At 38.7% G+C, this 27,438-nt stretch overlaps 1 protein-coding gene across 3 annotated transcripts; it reads right to left on the bottom strand.

The window, feature by feature from the left end:
- Positions 1-337: 337 nt before the first annotated feature.
- Positions 338-27,237, bottom strand: LIPK (lipase family member K). Of its 3 annotated transcripts, none has more exons than XM_075533761.1 (9): positions 27,129-27,237; positions 21,163-21,315; positions 19,521-19,719; positions 17,937-18,046; positions 16,642-16,778; positions 11,737-11,883; positions 6,142-6,213; positions 2,050-2,121; positions 338-577 (listed from the first exon to the last, which is right to left on the bottom strand). In XM_075533761.1, exons 1-9 carry the CDS (start codon positions 27,235-27,237, stop codon positions 338-340), a joined length of 1,239 nt encoding a protein of 412 aa, XP_075389876.1. The 3 variants fall into 3 exon arrangements, with proteins under 3 accessions (XP_075389876.1, XP_075389877.1, XP_075389878.1); XM_075533762.1 differs by having other exon boundaries at positions 21,163-21,280; positions 27,133-27,237; XM_075533763.1 differs by having other exon boundaries at positions 19,521-19,620; positions 21,163-21,280; positions 27,133-27,237.
- Between the last annotated feature and the right edge of the window lie 201 nt (positions 27,238-27,438).

Here is a 27,438-nt window from a genome sequence, read left to right as displayed (position 1 = left end):
TAACTAGAAGTCACCCTCAGTTCCTTGAAGCAGTTTATGGAGAAATGGGCTTCTTCAACATGGCTCTCAACCACATTAATCAATCAAAGAGAAACTCTTTTTATATCTTATATAAGATCATGTCAGTGTGCTGTGACATCCCATCACCTTTGCTACAGCATAATAAGGAAATGACAGTCCATCACTTTTGTCAATTCTATTAGTTTGAAGCAAGCCACATGTCCCAATCATGGTCAAAGGGAGAAAGAGATTACACAAATAGCTGAGAATCTTTGAGCTCACCTTAGATAATTTAATCAATCAAGGAATATTTAATTAGTCAGTTACCCTTATGTATTCAATTTTGCAAATATTGTTCCATCAAGCTAATTATATCTTGGTAAACTTCCTGTGGTGCATCTTTTCCAAGGTAAAAATCCACATGATTGTAGTGGGGAATCAACTTGTAATAAATACAGTTGGAAATATTAGGGAGTAAATTTGCAACGTCTTTGGGATCAGCCACAATGTCTTGTCCACCATGCCACACTGCTGTCGGGACTTCCATCTTACTAACATCGTATACAGGCGGTGTGTGCTAAATGCAATTGGAGAGAAAGAAAATAATCTTTATAGGAAACCACACTAAAGAAATAATATTAGCTTTCAACTTCTAAGCAAACTCTTTAAAAATATATACTATTAAAGTGCTACAAAGAATCAAAATCAACCATGTGTGACATAAGAACAGCTATTTATAGTTATGTCACTGACTTGAATTTGAGACGGAATCAGAAAAGATTCTAGAGCAAAGAGGTGCCTTATTTTCCTGGGGACCATCTTTCTAGTAGTGTTTTTACTAGCTGTGTCCTAGTCCAAACTTCTGGTATTATTAATCTCACTTGGAAATAAGCCTCTGGCTTTTTAGGCATACATAGTAGATTTTCAGTATTGTCTTGTTGTTTTTTTCTTAATGATTCACTTTCCCCCTCAAATCTCAAGTAAAATCTCAAGTAAAAGAGCCAAACCTGAACCTAAATTACATAGAGTTAAAGTTAACATCGATGACCCAACGCTCATCCAAGCAAACATCTGAGTCTTAAAAAGTTTGTCCTAAAGCAGTTAGAAACTCTTTCCGGGGCAAAGGTTACTAATAAGAGGATTAAGTACTACTTTGACTTAGTATTTATGTGTGTTGTGTGTACACATCGCCATAACAACTAGGAGACAAAATTTAGGCGTTTCACAGCCATTGAAGTAAAACATTGTGATTGTTGCAGGTAAGGTGCCACTAAAAATTATCCGTCAACACTTTTAAAAGAATAAAGATTTTAAAATTCCCCAAACTCTACAGCCTTGGTTTGAGGAAAGTACTTATCTTTATACGTACTTGAATAGTTTGATTTATGTCTGTCAGCAAAAAGTCAAAAATCATTGGATTTGCCTCTGCACTGTAGACAAAACCACGGTAATAATATGTATTATCTTTTAGCATATAATTTTTTCAGTAACTTTTCAGTTTATGTAAAGAATATTTTGCCATACCTTTCTCTAGGTAATGCCACTGCTTCTTTCGCTAATTATTTTTTGAGTCTATTTTTAGCAATTCATATATTTTTGTTGTTGTTTAATGGAAAGTAAATGGCATACCAGCTAATGAAGAAGGCAACATTCATTTTGCGATAGATGGATAAAAAGTGTGAAGATATGGTTTAGAAACAAAAAATGTGGTCTTAAGTCCTGAGACATTCTGTCTTTTGAGAAGTAATTGGTACACAGTAAAAGGAGGACATACTTTAAGTCTACAAAATCTGAGGTCATATCATGACTCTTTAGTAGCCAAAAGGGCTGGCAACTTAATCTTACTTCTTTGAGCCTCCGGGGGGAGGGGGGGGAAGCAAAATAATAATATTTTGAAGAATCAGAAATAATAATTGGGCATGTGATAAGATTCCAATAAGCAGTATGTGATGTGCATAAAAATCTACACAGTGAATAAGCCATAGTAGGTACTGGTTTTAATAGTTCATTTGCAGTATATAACTGGTGGTTAGTAATACTCTACTGTACCTGGTTAAAGTGCTTCATGTTCTGGTTTGGGCTTCCCCAATCAAAAGCTTGGAACTGGCCAGAATTAACAGCCTAATGTAAAAAGAAAACAATATAAACATTTACATGATATAAGAAAACAGTACATTTAAAGAGAATAAGCAAGAAAATAGAGACTTGGCCTATCTCTCACTATTTGACACGTGAGTTAAAATTAAATTAATTAAATAAAATCAAATTCTTATTCAATTAAAATTAAATTAAAATTACATTGGTTCAAAACTAGAAATGTTTAAAAATCTGAACTAACCTATGGAATTGACTTAATGGTTTAAAGAGGTAAACTTTGACTCTTCCCTGTGCCACTGTAATGTATTTTGAGGCAGGGACACTTCAAATGCTTAATGAGAAATTTTAGAAATAATTTTAGTCACAAATGATTTTTAAATAGTTTAGATCCAAGAATTCCTTTAAAAATCTGGAGGCACCAGGGACACATTTCCTACACTTGAATGATGACTGCTATTACTACAAAACAGCTTTCCCTCTTCATAGCCTCATCAGGAACTCTGGGGCAGTGTTCCCCAAAGCCAGACCATCGAATCAGTCGCGGTAAGTCGATTTCAACCCACGATGACCCAAATGTGTTCCGAGCAGCCTGTGCAGCACAGGGTTATCAATAGCCGACTTTCCAGTAGATCCCTGGGCCTTTTTTTCAATGTGCTTCTGGGTGGGCTTGGCCCTCCAACGTGTTGGTTAGCCGTCGGAGAGCTTTGTGTACCCTCAGGAGGCTAACTATAGGGGATTCTTATTATTTTCCTTCTTAATAAGCTGATTTATTACAATTAAAGAAAATATTTATTTTCAAAGCTTCCATTGTCCTGTCTTTGAGCTTCTAAGGATGCTATCTGCCCATTGTCTGCTGAGCCCAAACACCAAGTCTTTAGGACACTAGGCAAAACCACACATTAAATTTTGTTTTCAGCTTTCAGATATTGAACTACAACATTAACGCGTCTACCCCATCACTCTCACATTGACTCTCTGCTGGCCCAATGGTACAGCGCTTGGCTATTAGCCCAAATGTTGGCAATTTCAACCTACCTGCTGCTTCCTGGGAGGAAGCTATGGTGATTTGCTTTGGTAATGACTGCCACGTTGGAACTATGATGAGGCCATTCTAATCCAGCGGCTCTTCTGTGGGTTGCGACCCCTTTTGGGGTCGAATGACCCTTTCACAGGGGTCGCCCAATTCGTAACAGTAGCAACATTACAGTTATGAAGTAGCAAAGACAATAATTTTATGGTTGGGGGGGTCACCACCACATGAGGAACTAGATTAAAGGGTCGCAGCATTAGGAAGGTTGAGAACCACTGTTCTAATCTGTCCTAGGGTCACTCTGAAATGTCATCTGTCTTGGGTTTTATTTTTCTTCTATTTGTCATTCATGGAGAATTCAGGAAGTAGATGATTTTCACATTTGCATTAAGCTTTTTATTAAATCATTCCTAGAGTACTCTAAAGGGTATTTTCTTAGCTTGACGGATGTGTTTGTTTTTGCTTTCCTCCCTCACTTACTGATATGATCTCAATTTGTAGTTAAACATGATTTCTACCATGATTTACAGTTATGAAGGCAGTGTGGACTGCTACTGGAATTCTACAGATTTTCAGCAATGGAACACAGAATGCTGTAGGAAAGAGCTTAAGCTCTAACTTCAAACAGAAGTAGGCTTGAATTTAAGCTTAATTTAATTTATGATCCAGAGCAATCAGAGAAATATTACTCTCATTCTCACTTCAGAAATGAAGGAATTGAATTAATTAAATAAAATGAGAATAATAGCAATATTTATCTCACTGGTAGGAAAAATATATCGATAAACCATAGTGTCTCAACAGCTAGCTCTTTTTAAATAAATATTGCCACCATCATCTTCAAGCTTGCTTTAGCTGTTTCCGAAACTAAAGATCAGTCTATACTCCCAACCTATTTTTATACTGAAATTCACTGTCAACGGATAAGAGTTCTCTTGAAGAGAAATCAACCAGGAAGAGTGTGACGGATTGGCTCCAGCATTTGTAGATATGGATATCAGTGCCTTTACTGAAAAAAAAAAGTTAGATGGAATAAAATCACATATATATAAACATGAAGAAGAATATATAGTGTTTAATAAATGTCAGTTGATAGTGTAAACCTATGAGGCTGCGCTAATTAAAAGATTTATCTATCTCTCCACCAGAAGGAGGACCTATGTACTGAACATCTCTCTTCATAAAGGTGTTTGAAGGCTGAAATCTTTAGAATTATTCAAAGTATGTAAGAAATATTCAACTAGTGTTTCATGTTGTACTTGTTTCAGGGTAGAGAGATTTTTTTCTTTAAAATCTATAGAAGAGATTCTCAAATTTAAAGAGGAAACAAACATATTAGGTTATAACTGAAACTAAATTATTAGAGATCCCAATTATAGTAAATGACTGTGTAACCCTCTGTCTACACACACACACACACACACACCCCTCAGAAAACCAAAGTACCATCATTGAATGTGACTTATTTCTGAGTTTGTTAATTATTGTAAAATAAGGACAAACATGAGATATAAAACTACTTAAGTCCCTCATCAACACTTAATTTTCTTTGAATAAAGTTTGATTTTTCACACTGCAAAATGTTCCATATTCCAGTTCAGTAAAACGTACTTCTGGAACACTCATTGCCATCGAGTTGTTGCCGACGCACAGTTACCCGACAGGACAGGGGAGAACTCCCCTTTAGGGTTTCTAGGACGTAACTTTTTATGGGAGCAGAAAGCCCGGCTTTCTCCCGCGCTGCACCTTGGGATTTCAAACTGCTGACCTCGAGTGCAGCCCCACGCATGACCACCATGGAACCAGGCGCCCGTCCTTATGGGATTGTGTGCTGCAAGTTCTGTGAGCACTGAAAAGTTCCCCTCAAAGGAAATACAAGCTATTCTTTTTTTTAAAACATTTTATTAGGGGCTCATACAACTCTTATCACAATCCATACATATACATACATCAATTGTATAAAGCACATCTGTACATTCTCTGCTCTAATTATTTTCAAAACATTTGCTCTCCACCTAAGCCCTTTGCAACAGGTCCTCTTTTTTCCCCTTTCCTCCCCACTCCCCCTCCCTCATGAGCCCTTGATAATTTATAGATTATTATTTTGTCATATCTTGCCCCATCTGAAGTCTCTCTTTACCCCCTTCTCTGCTGTCTGTCTCCCAGGGAGGAGGTCACATGTAGATCCTTATAATCTGTTGCCCCCCTCCAACCCACTCACCCTCTACTCTCCCAGCATCGCCCCTCTCACCCCTGGTCTTAAACGTATCATCCACCCTGGATTCCCTGTGCCTCCAGCTTCTATATGCACCAGTGTACATCCTCTGCTCTATCCAGTCCTGTAAGGTAGAATTCGGATCATGGTAGTTGGAGGGAGGAAGCATCCAGGATCTGGGGGAAAGCTGTATTCTTCATCGGTACTACATCACACCCTGACTGACTCATCTCCTCCCCTAAACCCTTCTGTGAGGGGATCTCCAGTGGCTGACAAATGGGCTTTGGGTCTCCACTCTGCACTTCCCACTTCATTCACTATGGTATTATTATTATTTCTTTTGGATGATGCCTTATGCCTGGTTGTTTGGAGTAATTTAAAAACGAGAACATACGTAAGCAGAATCTCTTGGGACCAGAGTGAAAGCCCAGACTTTGAGGACATGGCAAATAGAAGTAATGAATGCTTGACTAACAGAAAAGTTGGAGATTGGCGTTGACTCAGGGTCACCCCAGCGATCTGCTTCTGAGAAAGCTACCATTGAGAGCTCTATAGAGCACTTTCTACTCCGACACATGTGGTGTCCAGGAGTCCAAATCATCTCAACAACAATTAGTTTTGTTCTTCGTAAGAATTAGAACCTATGTCCCAATGACAGGGAGCCCTTGCAGCTTAAGGAGTTGTACTGATTCCAGAAACATCCAACCAACAGTAGAAGGTGTCTGTACAGCCCTGGTGCAAGCGCTTTCAGGATACAGCTGCAGGGTGGCACCTGTCAACAGGCACAGGAAGTACATACCTGAGACCAGTGCAGCATGTTCTGAACAGATGTTCCCATGATGCTCTGTGCCAAATAAACATCTAAGCGACTCTGCAAAACAAAGAGATTATGCCTCACCTGCAGATCAGGAGTGAACGTGTGAGTTTAAATATTCTAAAAAGTAGAAAGCAACATGCTTTCTCAATTCATATTAACTAAACAAAAGAATGGTCTACTTTCAGGAATTTTTCTCCTCATCTGGTTCTATTCTTTTTTCTGGATAGTGTTTCCATAGAGCTCACAGAGGGCTTTCTAGAAGCATAAGATAATAAATATGTTTTTCTCTTCTAGCTCACTTGAAACAGGTCTATGAATACAGAGACATCAATGTAAAAGATCAGTGTCCTGTCTGGAGAGAAATCAGGAACCCCTCCTTCACCATAGGGTGCATTCAGAGGCATTCAGAGAACATTCTTGGTGACAAACATTGAGAACAGATATGTAATCTTTCTGATAAAGAATGTGGTAAATTATCTATGGACTCTGTGGATAAGACATAGCCATGCAGAATGTTAACCTTCATTACAAATTAGTCTTCTTTCCAATAAATCAGAACTGATTCTTGTATATTTCAAGTTGTCTTATATATGGTCACATGAGAGGTCTTCAAAAAGTCTGTGAAAAAAAAGCAATTAAAAGAAAATGGAATTTTCCATGAACTACCCTAAGCTTCATCATGTATGTGTGATTATTTATATATGGGTTATTTCCCACCAACGTTAGCATAAGTAATGTCTTAGAGCTTTAAATATATATATAACTACCAATGAGCCATCTATACCTACTGAATCTGTTTCTAGAGCTGAATTCTGGGCTTTTGTGTTTTATGTTTTTTCTTTTCAAAATTTGACACATGCTATTCCTGCCCCGATTATAAAGCCCTCAAGGGGCTAAAATATTATATAGTCTAGTATTCAAAGGTAGAACAAAAGTCAATCTCATTACATAAATGTTCAACCCATGCTCAGCTGAAACACAATGAATGCTCAAAGGCAAAATTTTATGAAGTCTCACTTTAGGACACTCAAGTCATACTAATAATTTACTTAAAGATTATCTTTGTGTGTGTGCATGCTTAAAGATGTTTTATACTTAGTCTGCTCATCTATGTGCCAGCATGATATGCTCCCATTTAAGCAACATGTCTAGCATCTGTCCACTTGTATCATCATGGCATGCACATTACTTTGATGCTAGAAACGATGCCACCAGTATTTCAAATGCTAATAGGGTCACCCACGATAGACCAGTTTCAGCAGGGCTTCCTGACAAAGCCAGGCCAGAAAGGAAGATATGGGAATTCTAATCCTAATAAACAAATTGACCAGGGCAAACCTTATTAATAGTAGCAGAATATTGTTGGATACAGTGTTGGACGATGAGCACCTCAGATTGGTATGAACTCAAAATACAACTCTTCTCAAAGTAGAGTCAACTCAACAATGTGGATAGTGTAAAGCTTCTCTGGCCTTCATTTGCTGATGTGGCATGATTCAAAAGGAGAAGAAACAGCTGATAGGCATCTGTAAATAATCACGATGTGGAATGTATGCTGCATATATGGGAAAATAGGAGGTGGTCAAGAATAAAACGGAATGTTGGGGAAAGCTATCGTAGGCATTAATGAGCTAAAATGAACTACGATTGCTCATTTTGAATTCCACAATCTTATGTCTATTTCGACAGGAATGACAATTATTGGAGGAATGGCATTACATTCCTTGTCACGGAGAACATCTCAAGATCTAACCTAAAGTATAATGCTGACAGTGATAGAATAATAATCATATACCTACAATGAGGACCAGATATTACAACAGTTACTTAAATTTATCACCAAGCACTAATTCCAATGATGGAAAAACAAAAGGTTTTACCAACTTCTTCAGTCTGATATTAATTAAGCATGCGGTCAAGATACAGTGATGATTACCGGTGACTAGGATGCAAAAATTGGGAACAAAGAAGGATCCGGAGTTGGCAAATTACGACCTTATGATAGAAATAACAGGGGAGATTTCATGATACGATTTCTTTCAAAGTCAACAACAACAACCTATTCGATGAAAATACCTTTTTTCTACAACATGGATAACTGTACAAAAGGATATCAACAGATGGAATAAACAGGAATCAAATTGACTAAATTTCTGGAAAGAAATGATGGATAAAGCTCAACATCATCAAAGCGAACAATGTCAGGGACCAAAGGACTGCTCATATGAAAAGTTCAAGTTGGAGCTGAAGTTAAGGAAAACAAGCCCATATGACCTTGAGTATACCTGAATTAAAACCATGTCAAGATTAGATTTGAGGCGCTGGGCAGTAAAGACTGAAGGCCATAAAAACTGTGGATGACACTAAGGACTTCAGAGAGGAAGAAGGATCATTAACCAGACAGGGATGAAAAGGACGAAAATGAATGTCTGAAGATTCTGAAACTTACTCTTGAATTTTGAGTAACTGAAGAACACGAAAAAGCGATGGAATAAAATGTTTAAGCAGAGTGTTTCAAATATCGGCTCAAAAAGATAAAGCATCAGAATGAATACGCTCAGCATTTCTCAAGATGAAAGAACTGAATAAATAACGCAGCTTCAAGTGGAAATATTATAGCATTTTATAAGCTAAAGATTGGCCCAAGAGGCATCCAAAGAAGATGGAAGGAATAGAATATTAATCACTGTGCAAAAAAATTGATGTTCAACCATTTCAGGAGATAGCATATGATCAAGAAATGATCATATAGAAAGAATAGGTTTAAATTAACTGAAGATCTTCCAGATAAAACAATACTTCAGGAATTGAGTGATCATCAACGGAACTGTTTCAACAAACAAATGCAATATATACACTTGTCATGTGTCTATGAAAGGCACTTGTAAAACAGCTTCCTGGTCAGCCAACTAGAAGAGATCAATATTTATGCTCATTCAAATGATAGACAATCCAACAGAATGCATGTTGTTTAATAAGATTGGTAGAATAGGAAACAAGTGAAATTTGCTGATAATATTAAAAATTGTTACAGTGGTACATCCAAATATGAACTGCCAGAAATTCAAGATAGAGAAGATAAGAAATTAGAGCTATCATTGCTGATGTCAGATAAGTCTTGGCTGAAAGCACATGGTACCAGAAATATGTGTGCCATACTTTAGTGACTAAGCAAAGGCATTCTACAATGTGGATCACAATGTGGATACCGTTGCAAAAACTTGGAATTCTGGAACATTTCATTGTACTCATCCAGTATAAGAGGACGCTGCTGTCTGGTTTAAAATCAGATAAGGTGTGTGGCATGTTCTATCCTCCCATCACACTTATTCAATCTGTATAGTGAGCAAATAATTAAATTAACTGGATTCTATGTAGAAGAATGTGCCCTTAGAATTAGAGGAAGACTCATTCACAACTTACAATAGGCATATGACACAACTGTACTTGGTTGAAGTGAGTAGGATTTCAAGAACTTACTGATGAAGCTGAAATACTGCAGGTTTCCACTTGAATTGTACTTTGACATAACGGAAACAGAAATTCTCACAAGCAGATCAGTAAGCCACATCATGATAAATGGAGATAACATCGAAGTTGCCAAAGATTTTATTTTACTTGCACCCAAAATCAATACCCAGGAGAGAAACAGTCAAGAAATCAAATGACATTGAATTGGACAAATGCATAAAAACCTCTTTAAAATGTGAAAAATTAAAGATGTCACCTTTAGGACTTTGGGTTTCCTGACCCAAACTGAGGTATATGTGATAGCCTCATTTGCATACAATAGCTTCACAGTGAATAAGGAAGGGTGAAGAAGAATTGATACATGGAAATGATTTTGTTGACCAAGAATACTGACATTTTGGAAGAAGTATGGTTCAGAATGCTCCTTAGAAAATTGGGTGGTGAGACTTCATCTCATATACTTTGGACATGTTATCAGTAGAAATAATACCTTGAAGAAGGATATCATACTTGAGAAAGTCGAGGATCCATGCAAAAGATGAAGATCTTTGTGATAGTTAAGTTTTTGTGTCAACTTGAGTGAACGAGGGTTCTCAGTGGTTTGTCAGTTAAGATGCTTGTCATCCATCTTGCTAAGATCTTATATAATGTTATCATCTTCATGATCAAATCTACACTGCGAAGCCAATCAATTGCAAGGAAATTTCCTTCTGGTGTAACCTGCTTCCAATATAGGTAGAAGCTTTAGAAAAGCTTACTTTTTGCTTGGTCTGGATACTGCGCCTGGCTCATTCTGTGACATTCAGTGTTTAGACTTGAGACAAGGCCTGTTCTATTGCCTACTGATCCTTAGTGTTATCTGCAGCCTACTATCGCATCTGCTGTTCTTGAATTCCTTTGTCTTCACAGTCAGAGTCCTGTCATTTGACTTGCTGATCTTGAGTTCATCGGCCTCTGCAGGTATGTGAATCAAGACAAGTCACCAGTCTGAGAGCTGACCCAATGACTTTGAACTTGACTTTTTGTACAATCTTTTGAGCCCTATACACAAGAGAAAACTCTCTGCAGATATGCATATATAAGCTTCACTCATTTTGTTGCTTTTGAAAACCCACCTGATTGACAGTGGCTTCAACAATGGGCCTAACATAGTAGAGCAATGATTCTGCTTATGTTTGCAGGATTAGGCTATATTACATTCTACTGTACATTGCTCATGGTGAGTTGGCAATGTCTCATCAGCACCACGCAGGAAAAATAACAAATGGCACGTGAGAATAGGTTCCCTAGTAAACAGACAATGAGTGTGAAAAAGCAGTGTTTATGGAATGCTTACACTAAAAACATTTTACTAATTTTCTTTGATAACAAGGACAATGTTATCAGTGTGTATGTCAGTGGAAAGTATGCAGGTTTTAGGCAGTAATACTGAGATAGATGGAGACTAACTTTACCACTCTCTCATTCTGGATTCAAACATCTCTCCTCCCTAATTGGGGAGCAGAGAGGAAGATTCTTTCTGTCCCTTTACCACTATTTGAAGTCAGCTTTTAGTAATTTAGGAAGGAAATGATTACACTTATGTTAGATATAATTTGAAAAGAATCTCAGCAGACATCCCAGGATGCATTTTTACAATAAATCTGTAGATATCTTTGGAAAGACCAACTTTTACCCAATTGAATTAAAAGATCAAGTGGTTCACAAAAATCACTATTTTCATATCATCTGGGGAAATGCGAAATTGATTAAAAAATTAAAATGCCTGATTGTGGTCTCAGAGTCTTCAGTAGATCTGGGATAAGGCTCAAGTAAAGCGAGGCGCGCTTTATAATGATAGCCCTAATCTAAATGAACGGCTTTTCCATGGTGACATCTTTGTCATCAACAATAGGTTGTGAGGATTTTGAGTACCAACGCATTTTCCTTAAGTCCTCCTACTGAAGAAGGTGGTCTCTCAGCCCTGTTTGGATGTCATGAAAATGCTGACTCTCCAGGAGAGAATAAGGAAAATGTAAAAGGTGTTTTGCATGCAGTCTGGAAGGATTCTAATCACCTGTGGGCAACAAAACAATTGATTTCTCCGCCCCCAATACTTACACATACCATGTTTAGGTTTTTTGGATCAAATCCACTTAGAGTAAATATGAAGCGGCTACACATACGGTGGAACAGCTTCTGGCTGCAAACCTTGGTGGCGATGAATTGGTTGAAAAGTGTATGAGGAGAGAATACTTTGTCACCAAAGAGCGTCTGCAAGATCAATAAAAAACACGATCAAATTTCATAGTATTGGATAGTAAGAATAAAGAATGAGTGGTAATTAAGACAGGGCTGGATAAAATCAGACATCTTTTCAGTATTGGCCAATTCACTTACTTTTGTCTCTTCTCTAAGCACTTTTAATTGGGATGTTTCTAATAGTGCCCTGAAAAAAAATCAGTGCCCATAGGAAAGTGGTAAGGTTTTGGAGCCAGGCATTCCTGATTTTGATTCTAGACTCCAGGTTAAAAAAACAAACAAACAAACAAACAAAAGCAACCCAGGTAAATATTATTATAAACTGAACAGGTATGAGAAGGTGAATGGGATGATACCAATGAATATATTGATATAGATAAGGTTATAGATATATCCATAGATATATATGATTCAGAAGATAAAGCTAAGTATAGATATCAATATAGATATGTAGGTGACAGTATATTTCTACATATGTATTTCACCATGAGTTAGAATTGATTTTATGGCAGTGAATTTAGTTGTTGAATTTTTTGTAACTGTATCCATGTAAAGTAGAGCCTGCAGATGGTAAAGTTGTGAAATATTAACACCTTGAAGGAATGAATTACTGTGCCTGGGGTTTCAGGATTATAATCTTGGGGAACATCAAAGTCAATTGCATAACAAAGCTACAAAGATGTGTTCTACAACCTACATTAGTGAGTAGTTATGGATCTTAAAAGCTTGTGAGCCATCAGCAAACATGTAGCTAGTCCAATGGGCTACTGGACTGTGTGAATCTCAGACCCTACAAGCTTGATACCAAAAGAACTCCCACATCAGCCACTCTGAAAAAGATCACAATAGGAGGTCCTGGATAGAGTGAGTGGCGAATATGGAGGAACATTCAAAAGCATAAACGACCCTGCAAGGTTATTGGTCAGATAGATACTGGTGGAATCCCTGAAATGGTAGCCCTTTGTCATCCTTCCAATCTGGAACTGAACTGAACTCCAATGTTCTGCCAAACTATAGAGAAGTCTATAAGGGGAATAGTAACATTAATAAGGTATTTACACCATAGACCAATCAACCATTTAAGATCCAAATGGCATAATATACCCCAGGACAAATCATAACAATTAGAAAAGAATAAGGAACATAAACAGAAAACATGGGAAAGAAGTGTGATAAATGATGTTATATTGAGGGGATTACAACAAAAAAAGATGGAACGAAATGTGTATGGATTGTTAAATGCAAAAATAATTACCTACTCTGTAAACATTTGCCCACTTAATAAAAAATTCCTTAGAAGTAGCTTAATCTTCATTAGCCTGAAAATTTTCAACTATTAAATGGGAAAGTTAATATCTCTTAGCAGGATTGTTGTGAAAAATAATACATCGTGTTTATAATGCACAAAACACACTTTCTAGCACTTTGTAAATATGGCAAAAAGATGAGCAATTATTATAATTAATGATTGATTACAGAATTAATGAGGTTTCTTCCATAGCCTATCAATAAACTTAATTATTTATTTAACTTAAATAAATAAGTCTCTGCTGGAATTTCAGACAATGTTGAAAACATAGGAATCCTTAAAGTCAAAACATAAATTAGTATATAATCTCTGTATATATAAGTTCAATTTTGCTTCATTCCATAATAATTAATTTTATAAGGTTAACATCACTTGAACTAGATACGAAAGAGAAAAAATATTGTTTAAGTCTTAAAACTTTTCAAAGTATGAATTTACAATAAAGCTCACTTTTTCTCCAGAGCCTTTTATTAACTGCCAATTACAGTGTAAACATTAATAATTAGAATAATTAGTGCCTATTGTTAATGTTTGTTCATTCTTAAATCAGGAAAGGTGTGTGACAGGGTTGTATTTTTTTCATCATATTTATTCAATCTGTATGCTGAGCAAAAAATCAGAAGAAAAATGCAGTATGAAGAAAAATGCAGGATCAGGATTGGCAGAAGGCTTATTAACAACCAGCAATATGCAGATAACACAATCTTGTTTGCTTACAGTGAGGAGGATTTGAAGCATTTGCTGATGAAGATCAAGGATTTCAGCCTTCAGTCTGGACTACAACTTGATGTAAAGAAAACCAAAATCCTCACAACTGGACCAAACGGTAGCATCAGGAGAAAGGGAGAAAAGGTTGAAGTTGTCAAAGATATTATCTTGCTTGAATCCACGATTAATGCTCATGGAAGCAGCAGTCAAGAGATCAAAAAGCTTTGGATTAGGCAAATCTGCTGCAGAAGACCTCATTAGAGGATTGGGAAGCAAGGATGTTACTTTGAGAACTAAGGTGCACCTGACTCCAGCCATGGTATTTTCGATTGCCTCCTATGCATGTGAAAGTTAGACACTGAGTAACGAAGACACATGAAGAAAAAAATCTGTATTTGGATTGTGGTAGTGGAGAAGAGTATTAAAGTACCATGGACTGATAAAAGGACAAATCTATCTGTCTTGAAAAAGTACGGTCAGCGTGCTCCGTAAAGGCAAGGATGGCAAGACTGTCTTACATACTTTGAACATGTTGTCGGGAGAGACCAGTCCCTGGAGAAGGACATCATTTTTGTAGCGGGGCAGCGAAAAAGAGGAAGGTCTTCAAGAAGATGGATCGACAGAGTGGCTGCAACAATGACTCAGCATAGGAACAATTATGAAGATGGCTCAGTTTAGGGCAGTGCTTTGTTCTGTTGTGAATAAGGTCACTATAGATCAGAACTAACTCATGGTACTTAAAAAGCAACAACATCATTAATGCACCAATGTAGTACAACATCTTACACTATGTTTGGTTGACTAGATCCTATAAATACCTACTGGATATACTTTATAGGATCCTGAATTTGTAAAAGAAATGGTTACTATGCATGTTCAAAGGTAATCTTTATATAATGAAATATTTGTCATTACATGGAATAATAATGGAATATGTAATATTCAGAGATGTCCTATTCACCTGTTGTGAGAAAGATAGAGAGAAGTTGAAAGATGAGAGAGACAAAAGAGATTATATTCCTCCAGTTTAAATATTCATTCTCAGTTATTTAAATAATCTAGTTTTCTCTCATTTTTCTCTATTTGGATAAGGTATTTCAAACCATCATCTAATTATTTTTGGTTTACTCATCATTTTATGAAGATCATGTGGACACCTGGACAACATACGGATTCGTTGACTCAGTAACCAAGTTGCAGAAGGTGCCAGAGTAGTGCAAGCAGCTGTGCTTGTTCGCTAATCGGAGTTTGCATTTCAAATCCCCTTGCAATACCATGTAAACAAGGCTTGGCAATTTTCCTCCAGGAGTATTGTAGCCAAGAAGGCACCGTGTGGAGCAGTTCTCCTCGGTGTCACATGAGGTTGCTATGAATTGTAATCTACTGGATGACAATGGGTTTGTCAGATTGGTCAGCTATCAGCTTGTACAGAGAATCTGGGACCAAGTCTATTGTCTATGGCTTGGCAAGTTGGCAGACCGAAAACCTGTGAAGTGGCAAATTGAGCATCGAGGGTGCATTGAATGATGGGAGAGTGTGTTCTGTGAAAATGACATCAACAACAATATCTGACAATTATTCATGGTTTACAGTATACAAGGCCTGGCCCAGTCTCGTTTAATCTCCATAGCACATCTCAGAGGTAGGGGCGTTATTATACCATGCCAGAGATGAAGAAAATGTTTCACGGAGATCTTAATATCTTGTTCAAATTAACCCAGCTACCAAATCACACAACTGGGACTCATATTCATTTCATAAGGCTCCGCATTGGGATCCCAGACGCTGCATTGTATGAACCAAACCATGGAGTGGATTTAGACTCGCAGCCTCTGAAAAGCTCAGGATGCCTGAAAAGTGGAACTTCCTTGAGTCAACATGCAGTTCTGTCATCAAGTCGGTGCTAGCGTGAGTGCACTGAAGAGATGACAGCAGAAAACTGCTTCTAGACTCTGATAGATGAAGACAGGATGATAGCAAATATTGTGAACGCCCTCATTATTGCTGGCAATACTATCAGTAAATATGAGAACCTATTATCTTCGGCAATTTGTAAAGTGTCACTCCTCTCAGCTTCTTAACTCTTAAATCCAATAAGATTACAACTAGTTTTAGTTACTCTGTTAGTCTGGGTAGACTAGAGAAACAAATGTATGGAGACACTCATATGTATACAAGGGAGAGGTTTATATACAAGAGCAATTGAACATTGAGAAAGCATCCCAGCCCAGTCCAGTCCAAGTTCTTAAATCCGATATTAGCCCATATGTCTGACACCAATCTATAAAGTTCTCTTCAGACTCACGAAGCACATGCAATGAGGCCGAATGCAGGACGATCACAGGCCAGTGGGTAGAAAGTCTTTGGATCCAGAGGCATTGTAAGCATCTCATCACTGGCAGGAGTCTGTCTCTACGTGGCTTCTCCCACTTCAGAGGTCTGGTTGCACCAGGGTAGGTCCATGTTGCTTCTCCAACTTGGGGCACTACCGTAGTTCCCTGTGTCTTGTCAGCTGCAATGTCTCCCAGCGAGTGGCACAGAGAGAGAGAGAGAGAGAGGTGTCTCCTGCCTCCAAGGAGAAAATCCCAGATTTTCCAGAATCCTCAGGAGAAGGGCATGCCCACACAGAGTCCTCATTGGCTATGATCTGATTGACAAGCTAGATTCCACCCCTACACTCTTAATCCTCAAATGGATAAACGATTATATATCTACCACAGTTACTATAGAATTAAACATGGGATGTCACATACCTTAATCATTTTGCTGGAAAAAGATGTTAATCTTTTTAGGGGACTTTGGGTGTATTTCACTGTGACGACTGGAGCCAAAGCAAAAAATATCTTGATCTTTTTAGCCAGCTCCGGATTTGTAGAGAATGCTATGAACGCTGAAAGGGAAGAAGGCCGTAACTACTTCATAGATTAAAAATATTTCATTTTTAATTGTAAAAGTAAAAGTAGCGAGTTTCAATAATAACAAACAACTCAAAAACTAAAGAAAGAAAAGAAAGAGCAAAAATAAATGTACACGTTTGTAAAGAAAGGTTTTCTGGATATTCCAAGAATGGCATTGACTAATTCAGACTAAAGTGAATTTCCTAACCCTGTGGAGTGGAGGTCTACATGTAGAGAGTGTTGTGGAGACAATTCAAACAATTGTGGAGCATGTCTTGATAAACTCCAATCACCAGTCTAGCCTGATGACAGGCTTTGATATGAGACAATCTTGGCTTGGGCTACTATCTTGGCTTCCCACTCAAGGGAGCTTTATGAAAACTTGGCAATTTATCTTCTCTATAGACCTTTAACCTCAACCTGTAAATCTGGATAATAAAACCCTTATAGGATTCCTGTGATGAGTAAATGATAAAGAGAAGTAAAAGTAAAAACCACAAAAAAAATTAACAAGCTACTGAACCATCACTGCTAGAAAGTTTTCCTAAAGTAAGCCATTTACAAATTAGGGGTACAATGGTCTCAAATGTTCATGGTCTCCAATGAGAAAATGCATACAGAATGTCTAGTGCAGGGAAGGAATACCTGTATTAGGATTTATTTTACACTGGAAACGTAGTTACAATAAAGCTACAGAATAGAGGCTGGAAAAATGCTGTTGGTTTTGTAGGAGAGCCCTCCAGCTCTAAAGAGAACAGTCATGGGGAGGGAAGAGCCTCCGAGCATGGCCAACATTCCCCAGCCTCATCTTGCCTCACCTAATGGTCCCCTGCCAACCAAAATCACACCGATTACTGTATTGAATCACTGAGCCAGATAATGTTCTGCCTTCTTTGGGGCGCCTCCCTCTAATGGGAGGATGTATCTCTTCTTAGAATCTACTCCAGGATCTGGCAGTGGGGTATACAAAGAAGTAAGTGGATTATTGGATCTATCAACCTCTGTATTTGGTGCTGAGGAGAAATCCCTATTTTCAGTTTTGTTTGTACAAAGCCCCTAAACTAGAGACACACAAAGAGAAGAAATCCTGCCTCCTACATGACTTGGAAGTGGACTTGACACGTCTCAGGTCAAATGTTTCCTAAATATACCTATGGTTGTGCCTTGGGAGTGGCCCACGTAGAAGAGCTGCTTCTGTCCAGTTTTCTCTGTGATGAAATCGACTGTGGCTGGAAGGTCATAGTTAGCCATTTCATCCAAACTGCCAACAAGGAGGAACAACAGTATTAGAAAAACCATATTATTGTTAAAAGCAAACCAGTTGCCCCTGAATATAGTCCAACCCCTGGTGACCCTGTGGTAGAGCAGAGCTGCCCTCCAGGGGCTTTCATAGGTTGTGACCTTTGGAAAGCAGACCGCAGGTTTGCCTTCCAAAGCACTTCTGAGTGGGTTTCAACCACCAATCAGGAGTCAAGCGCTTAAGCATTTGTGCTATCCAGGTTCTTTATTTCACTGTTAGAGCTGCAGTATTTAGACACATTTGTAGATACTTTTCTGATATTAATAAAATTAGAATATAAATATCCAAAGAAGAATTGATGCATTTGAATGCCCCTTACAAGCAAGGATGGTGAGACCTCATCTGACATACTTTGGACATGTTATCAGGAGAGACCAGTCCCTGGAGAAGGACATCATGCTTGGTAAAACAGGGGGCCATGAAAAAGAGGAAAGCCCTGGACAAGCTGGATTGGCACAGTGGCTGCAACAATGGACTGAAAAGGAAAGAGCAGTTGTGAGGACGGGGCAGGCCAGGGAGCGTTTTGTTGTGTTGTGCATAGCGTCACAATGAGTCAGAACCAACGTGTTGGCATCTAGCAGCAATAGTTGACTTTTCGTTTTCACCCCACACACTCCATTAGAGGTGAAATTCTAAAGCACTTGGTTTACAGAAGACTGCTTGACACTGGGAACTTTCATGCCATTTTCAGCCTTGTTATACATTCAGCTTCTGCTTGAATTATTTCTGACCACTAAACACCAATGTGGCAGCTGCTTTGCCCCAAGGAAGGGCATGCTTGAAAGTAGATTACGTGTAACAGCCTTAGCCAACTCGGTGATGGGGCATTCTTGCCCTTGGGAGACCTGGCTGGATGTGTCCTTCATGGAAATTGGAGTACAAAGGCTACACGTTGTGAGTCATATCACAATTATCTAGTAGCCAGGTTGTGGAAGAGCCCCAAAGCCAATCCTATAAACGTTTATAATGAGCAATTGTATATATATATTGCAATTACAGTTGTTTCCCAGCATTGACAAGGATGAATTGATTTACCAACAGGCATAGCTTTGTTGTTACTTCCTTTGTTTTGCGTCTTCTATTAATTTACTGCATGGCCTTGAACCCTCTGGCTGCTTTAATGGCCTCCATCATGCAGATAAAATGTTTTCGTCTTGTTTTGGGATTCATTAAGACTTGATTAAAAGGTCTCTATAAAATAGATTTGAACTTGGAACTTGTTTTTCTCTTACACACACACACACACACACACAGGGCTGAAAACGGACAGTGATGTAAAAAGAAAGTTACGTGTCTGTGCAGAAAGATGTGCTTTCTTTGTTTCTCTCTCCTAGATTTCACTCAGCGCATTGGACAGAAAAGGAAAACTCAGAGAGTTTTCACATAGGTAAATGAGCAAGGCACCTACTTTACCCCTTACTGGGCATCTCCTTACCTGAATGCCCAGTATTCATGTGATTGGGGTGACAACGTCAAGTGTTTCCGAGACCAGGTGTTTCCCCGGCTGTTCCCCATCCATACATCATAACCAAAATCTGCCAGAAGGAAGGCCAAGCTACTGTTGGGCAGGTTGCAAACCCATTCGCTGGCAGATGCCAGTAAGCCATGCTGCAAATACACAACAGGTCTGGGAGCTGCAAAACACATGCAACAAGAATTTCATGTCTCCATTTCCACATTGTCTACAGGAAGATTATCTTTCCTGACTTCCTGTCATATGGAAAAAGGTTTAGAGGTGAAATTTGGTGCCAGGCCAACCTCTTGTCCATTCCCTTCTGGAAGTTATTTATCTTCTCTATGTGTTATTTTTCCATTTTAAAATTATTTAAGTACCATAGCAACCTCTATGTACCTCAGTTATCCCTTATCCACGTAATGGGGATCCTTTGGCCCTTACCCATGTGGTGAGGATACAGCAAAGGCTATCTCACAGTATAATTCCAAAACATAAATGCAAATCGAAACACTTAAAAGACTGTATAGCACAATAGTTATCAGCTCTCTCAAGATCATAGTTTACATTAATAACATGTTATATCTCAAGAAGCCCCTGAGAACAAAGTTTAAATAATGAAATTTTAACGGTTGAAAAACAATAATAAAATATCCTTTGTTGAATGTTTACTGAATACCAAACACTAGATTTTACATACAGTGCTTCCTGAAGACAATTTGTAAGAAAGTAACAAACAAGCAAAGGTTTTGAATAGAAATTTCGGTTTCCACTCAAATTTGACTTTGTTAGTTTCACTTGAAAACTGGATTCCCAATCCAGAATAGAGCCATCTGAGTTTTAAAGAGAGAGAGAGAGAGAGAGAGAGAGAGAGAGAGAGAGAGAGAGAGAGAGAGAGAGAGAGAGAGAAAAGCAAACAAGGAAACTGGGAACTGGTATAGAAAACAGAAAGTTGGGCAGAGGAAACAAGGCATGTCCTCCATGCTAAATACGGTTTCTGCAGGCTGCGTTGTTATCTCAGGACTCTCTCTTCCTCTCATGCCACTGTGGGACCTAGAAGGGCTGCCCGAGACTGCTTAGGCTACACTGGCTCTCAGAGAGTCCTCAGCCATCTGGAATCAAGGAACTCACTGACTATGTCCATTTATCCACTTTTTGGAGAAAATGGAAAGAATAGATGTTACTAACTCTGCCAAACTTAATATAATGAAATGGCAATCAGAACCCATAATCTCTCTCTGATCTGGGCTTCGGGTAACTTCTCATCTTAGAGACAATTTTCTACCCATTTTGGCAGCTCTCCACTAGAAATGAGAAGAGATGAGTTTGGAGAAACAAAATCCTCATGAATAATTACAAAGGTAATGAAGTTATTTTGAGAAGTGATTGGCTCTATAAAACCAGCAATACAGCTATACAGTTTCTTTCTCTGAAACTCTAGATTTTATCTTTACATAATTAACTCACTTGATACAGTATCCCAAAAAGGGGGGAGGGAACTAAAAACGAAGAGAAGAACAAAGACATCTCTCTCTGAACAAAAATTATCTTCCTGCTACCAAGACATTTAGACATGTCTGCTTTAGGCTATAATCATTTCCTAGCGTAACTAAACAACTCCTACCTGTTCTACTTGAACATCCTCTTCCATGAGGAATTCTATAAATTCCCAGGATATAACCATCTTTTGTCACGACATCATACTGTTCTGTAGGGTAGCCCCAGTAGGAAATAATCTGGCTCTGAAAAGAGAAAAGGAAAAACAAAACAAAACACACTTAATGTTGTAAGTGTTGTGACCTCTTAATTTTTACATATGGTTGGCAATGTATATAATTATAAATTGCAACATACTGTGTATCTGCTTATGAATGGGAACAGCATATGGAGGGGAAAATTAAGATGATCTGAGGAGGGTTCTGAGAAGGAACTCTAGGCAAGACATGGATAAAGGAGGAGGGGACTACCTGTTGATCTGGGATTAATATTAATTTGTCCTCATGGACCTACTACAAACAAAACACTTATGCTCATTGAAAGACTTCACTAAAAGAGTAAGAAGAGAGGCCACAGACTGGGAAAGGATATTTAATAATGACATAATAGACAAAGGACTAATTATTAAAATTTACAGAACTTTACAAGTTTACAACAAGAAAAAAACTTATAGCCCTCTGTGAAGGAGGGCAAGGCACTGGAACAGACAATTCACAAAGAATGACATTTGAATGGCTAATAAACACATGAGGAAATATTCTCGGTCATTAGCCATCAGGAAATGCAAGTCAAACAACCATGAGAAATTTCCTAATGCCCATAACTGTAGCCCTTTAAAACAATAACAACAGAACAGATGTTGGAGACTGGTGAGATATGAACTCCTCTCCACTGCTGGTGGACTTGTAAATATGTGCAGTCACTGTAGTGGGCGATTCAGCAATAACTGAAACAGCGGGACTACATAGGTAGTAAGCCTCTGAAGAACTGCCCTCATCTAAAATTGAAGGATGGGAGGAGACGGTCACTAAACAGAGTGCTTGGGAAAGAGGCATATAGAAGAGTAAAGGCATAACTCTGACGTGAACACATAATTTTGACAGTAGATCTTCCCTATGATGCAGGCTGGACCTGATCTGGTTTCCAAAATTTTCTGTGGTTTTGGTTTGTATTCTCTTATTTGGTTTTTGTTTGTTCATAGTAGAGTATATATGGGAGGTGTTATATCAATGGAGGTCACCCTCTTGAAGCTGTGTGATATGCGTTTCTGTCTTTTGGTACATGGACCTCAGGACTGAATAGGGAGAGCAAGAAGAATAAGGAGTTTGAGGAAGGGAGTATAGTGATGGTGGTGACATAAAAGGGAGATGGTGTCACAGAGTCCATGTAGAAAAAGATTGTTTGGAAACTGATTGTGGTAACAATTGTTCTTGACATGATTGAAATATGGAAGGACATGATATATGTATTGAATACCAAATAATAAAAAATACAGTAGGTGAAAAAAATAAAATAATTGTCCACCCATTTTGTAAAAACTCAAAATGTTTTTACAATAACAGTCTATGGTCATCTAATGAGGAGAACCACTAGGATGGTGCAGTGTCCGGTGGTTAATAATAAATGAGCTGATACAACCCTAGACATGACAGGAGGTGGGGGAAGCAGTCTCCAGAACAGGAAGGAGAAGGTCAAGTTGAAAGGATCTCATTGAACTGTGCTAACTGATTCTATGGAGAGGTGCAGTCCCCTAAAACTGATCACACATGGAAGAAATTAGGGCAATGAAGAGCCTGAACCCATTCCCCTTGCTCAGGCTTTCCATTGGCTGACACAGGTTGACTTAACCATTATAGATGGCACTTTTGGGCAGACAGAGGGATATAAGAGTTAAATAATTGATCCAGAGGGATAAACAGAAGAAGATACCCCGTCACAAAAGAGATTAACTAGGGTTCCTTTTCAGTGGTTCAGAACTACTGTTTTATTGATCCTTAAAATAGAATTAGGCCTTTTGAAATAGAATTGTACCTATTTTACAGATGAGTAAATGAAAGTTGAGGAAAATTCATGATCTGTCAAGATTATACACTAGAAGGAACTGAAAAATTGGACTAATGCCAAAGTAAGGCAAGATGATGCTTTCACCCAGGATTTGCACACATAATTCATGTATGCATCACGGGGCAGCATAATGCAGTGTGTAAGAACCTAGAATCATGTCGGGACTGGCCCAGACTGACCCTGTGATACTGAGGCAAACCACTAAAAGCATGCGACAGAGCAATCATGGGAGCAGAACAGGGAGCCCCTGAGGGGGTACAAAGGACAGACTCTGGGGCCAAAACAGGGTACCCCATTGACCTGACTGAAGGATACGCCTAGAGATAAAAAATTAGACCATGATCTACTTATAAGTTTTTCTTTCTTTTTAAGTTTTTTCTTTCAATTAATTTATTCTTCTGTGAGTAATTGGTTTCCTTTTTAGTTGTCATCGCTGTGTTCTCACTTATCGCCTATCTTGCTATGGCTTGATTTTTTTTGGTGCATATTATTATCTCTGCAGATCTATCTAGATAAGATAGACTGAATAGTCTGGAAGAGAAAACAACAGGACCAATGATTCCAGGGGGACACAGGAGTGGGGGAAGTGGGGGTAAGGAGGTGGTGCTGACCAACTCAGGGACAGGGGAGCAACACGTGATCCAAAATCAGTGGCAAGGAGGGTGTGAGAGGCCTGGTAGGGATTCCACAAGGGCAAGGTAACCGAGAGAAATTACTGACACCCAAATGAAGGCTGAGCATGATAGTGGGGTAAGAGGAAAAGTAAAAGGAAAGAGAGGAAAGAACTAGGTGATAAAGGGTATTTACAGAGGTCTAAAAATTGGAATGTACATATGTAAATATATTTATATAAGAGTGTGGGGAAACAGATCTAAAAGCACTTGCTCAAAGCAAGAACACATTGTTCTATTAAATTGGCATTCCAGGATGCACACCTTCCCAACACGATTGCTGTAGAAAAATGTGTGCATAAGCAAATGTTGTGAAGAAAGCTGATGATGGCCGGCTATCAAAAGAGATAGCATCTGGGATCTTAAAGGCACAAAGATAAGCAAGCGACCATCTAGCTGAGAAGCATCAAAGCCCCCATGGAAGAAGCACACCAGCCTGTCTGACCACGAGGTGTAGAAGGGACCAGTTATCAGACATCAAAGAACTAACAATCGTATCAGTGGGTACCCACCTTCTTGATCAATGAAGACAAACGTGTGCATAAGCAAATGTGGTGAAGAACGCTGATGGTGCCCGGCTATCAAAAGATAGAGCATCTGGGGTCTTGGAGGTCCAAAGATAAACAAGTGGCCATCTAGTTCAGAAGCAACAAAGCCCTCGTGGAAGAAGCACACAAGCCTATGTGCCCATGAGCTGTCAAAAGGATCAGGTATCAAGCATCAAGGAACAAAAAATCATATCATTGTAAATGTGGGTGAGTGCAGAGTGGAGACTCAAAGCCCATCGGTAGCCAGCTGGACACCCCCTTACTGAAGGGTTGTGGGGAGGAGATGAGGCAGTCAGGGTGCAGGGTAGCAACAATGAAACAAATAATGTTCCTCTAGTTCTTAAATGCTTCCTCCTCCCGACCATCATGATCCCAATTCTACCTTACAAATCTGGCTACACCGGAGGATGTACATTGGTACAGATAACACAGGGAATGCAGGACAGATGTCTCCTTCAGGATCAGTGGTGCGAGTAGCGATGCCTGGAGGGTGGAGGGAATGTGGGATAGAAAGCGGGAACTGATAACAAGAATCTATGTATAGCCTCCTCCCTGGGGGAGGGACAGCAGAGAAGAGGGTGGGGGGAGACGTCGGATATTGTAACATATGACAAAATAATAATAATTTATGAATTATGAAGGGTAAATGAGGTAGGGGGAGTGGGGAGGGAGGGGAAAATTAGCAGCCAATATTAAGGGCTCAAGTAGAGGCAAATGTTTTAAGAATAGTGATGGCAACACATGTACATATGTGCTTGACACAATGGATGGATATATGGATTGTGATAAGAATTGTATGAGTCCCCAATAAAATGATTTTTTTAAAAAGAACCTAGACTCTGGAGACTGACTGTATATCACTGGGTTCTAATTTATCTACTTATTAGTTATGTAACTGGAGTTCTATTTCATTTCAGTCAACTGAAATGTATATCATAATTTTATTGATGTTCAGATTTGCTGTAAAGTAAGTTCGCAGAACAGTGTCTGCCACAAAATAAGGACTTTGTAAATGTGTGTTATTCTTCTTGTCTTAAAGAAAGACTGAGAACTAAGAAGTACTCAGAACATGGAGGAAAATGATATGTTTATACACGGGAAGAAGAGGACAATTTGGATTTGTGACATATGTATGTTCATGGAGTGAAAGTTCAACCAGGTGGCCAGCAGTTACAGGTACTTGTGAATATTTGGGTGGAGAAACACAAAGAAACAATAAAACACTTTGATATTCACATTTTCTTAAAGTTCTAGTACTTGGACAGATTTGAATGTAGGCAATGCCTTCAATATTGAGTAGTGTATACACAAATAGGAACCCTGTGGGTAGATGCTAGGAGGAGCACTTTGGGGTCAGCCCATTAAAATGTAGCTTCTAGTGCATACCGGTTATTGTGTTTTCAGCACTATCCTTTTGTCACATCTGGTATGAATGTTTGCTTAAGTTAAGATATGTCTGGTTATGTTAACTTAGCAATAGAAAGCAATAGAAACCAATGAGGATGTATGAAAACAAATAAGCAGGCTGGTGTAACTCTCAACATCACAGAAATAGCTCTATTTAAAAAAATCTTAAGAAGGACCCAAGACTTCTCTGAAAAAATAATCGCTATAAACTCATGGCTTTCTCTGCAGGAGACCACCATTAAAGGGCAGCCCAAAGCATCAGGAATGAGACTATTGCTGCTCTAAGTTCAGGTAGGTTGTTGAACTCTTAGATTCAGTTACCCATGCAAGGAACAGTGGAGGAAACACACACTAGGTCCCTGGAGGGCTAGTTTAAAATTATGCCAGCTTATGAGATTTTATGTTAGAGGAGGGTGGAGGGTTGATAGGAATTAACTTAGGTTAGGGGAAGATATTAATTTATATGACAGAAAATAAAAATCAAAGGGGACGGTAGGGCAAGCTATTGACGGGTTGAGAAGTAGTTTAAGCTATTGGATTAAATCGATCATTTGACATGCAAATCCCCACCGAATTCACAAATTGGTAAAAAATAAAGTAAAAGTGCACCTCCCTGCAGATGTAGATCATCTCTAGAGACTCCACTAGACCATGTTTGTACTGTAATGAGAAAGATCATCATCCCTGTGACCTGCATCCACACTAGAAATATGTTTTCTTGGTACGCTCTTCCATGCTGACCTTTCAGAACTACTATTTGGGCCAATTCAGCTAATGAGGTTGTTGGTAATGGAGTCCTGGTGACCCACACATTTAAGCACTCAACTGCTAACAAAGGGTTGGTGGTCTTAGCCCCTCCGTGACGCCACAGGAGAAAGGCCTGGATTTCTATAAACATTGCACCCAAGCATGGTCTTGTATAGAATGGGAGAAAATGGGAACCAAAACTCAGAACCACATGCACAATAAAAGACCTGGCCTTTTTTTTTTAAACTGGTCATATAGAGACTGGTAGAGCCCCCAAACTATGACACTTAAGAACTTACTCCCATGGCTCTCATTTTCAGTCAAACAGTACGGAGACCTGGAAGAGGAATGATAACACTATGGAGGCATGCAAGTCTTAGAATAATCAATCATTCCGGAGTAGAAGGCCAGCATTTACCTGAGGACAAAGTTACGAAAGATAAAAGAAGTGGAAGAATGGAAATCGAGAACACAGAGGAGTGCGATAAATGGCCTTCCAGTCGGAGGACTCCAGTGAATGACACACATGTGTGTGGATTGTTGAAGGGAAAACTGATCATCTGTAAATCATCACCCAATGCACAGCAAAAAGTTTTAAAAAGAGGATAATGAGTTAACAGTGTCTTCTCTTAATGTATTTTTCCTCAGTAAATGACTTACAATATTCATATTAGCTTCAGGATTTGTGATGCTTATTTTCTTACTATAACCACATGAAGATCCAAGAAGAAGCATCCAGCATGCTGCTGCTAAAAGCTGCCACATTTGGAGTCTGCCTGGAGAAGGAAATATTAACATATTTATCATCAAAGAGAAATTCCACAACGTAAAACAAAAAAAAGTACTAGGTGTTCGCTCTGGGAAACCTAACCTTTCTGAGCTTCATGTTCCTCTACTTCTATGAACAACAATGTAGAGAACATTTGCACCTACTTCTTAGGGTTGCACTAATGCCTAAGTAAAGCT

The sequence above is a fragment of the Tenrec ecaudatus genome, chromosome 16, assembly GCF_050624435.1.
Source record: "Tenrec ecaudatus isolate mTenEca1 chromosome 16, mTenEca1.hap1, whole genome shotgun sequence".
NCBI lineage: Eukaryota > Metazoa > Chordata > Mammalia > Afrosoricida > Tenrecidae > Tenrec > Tenrec ecaudatus.
Note: the sequence above shows the minus strand (reverse complement) of the source record. Positions and strands in the feature narration are given on the sequence as shown.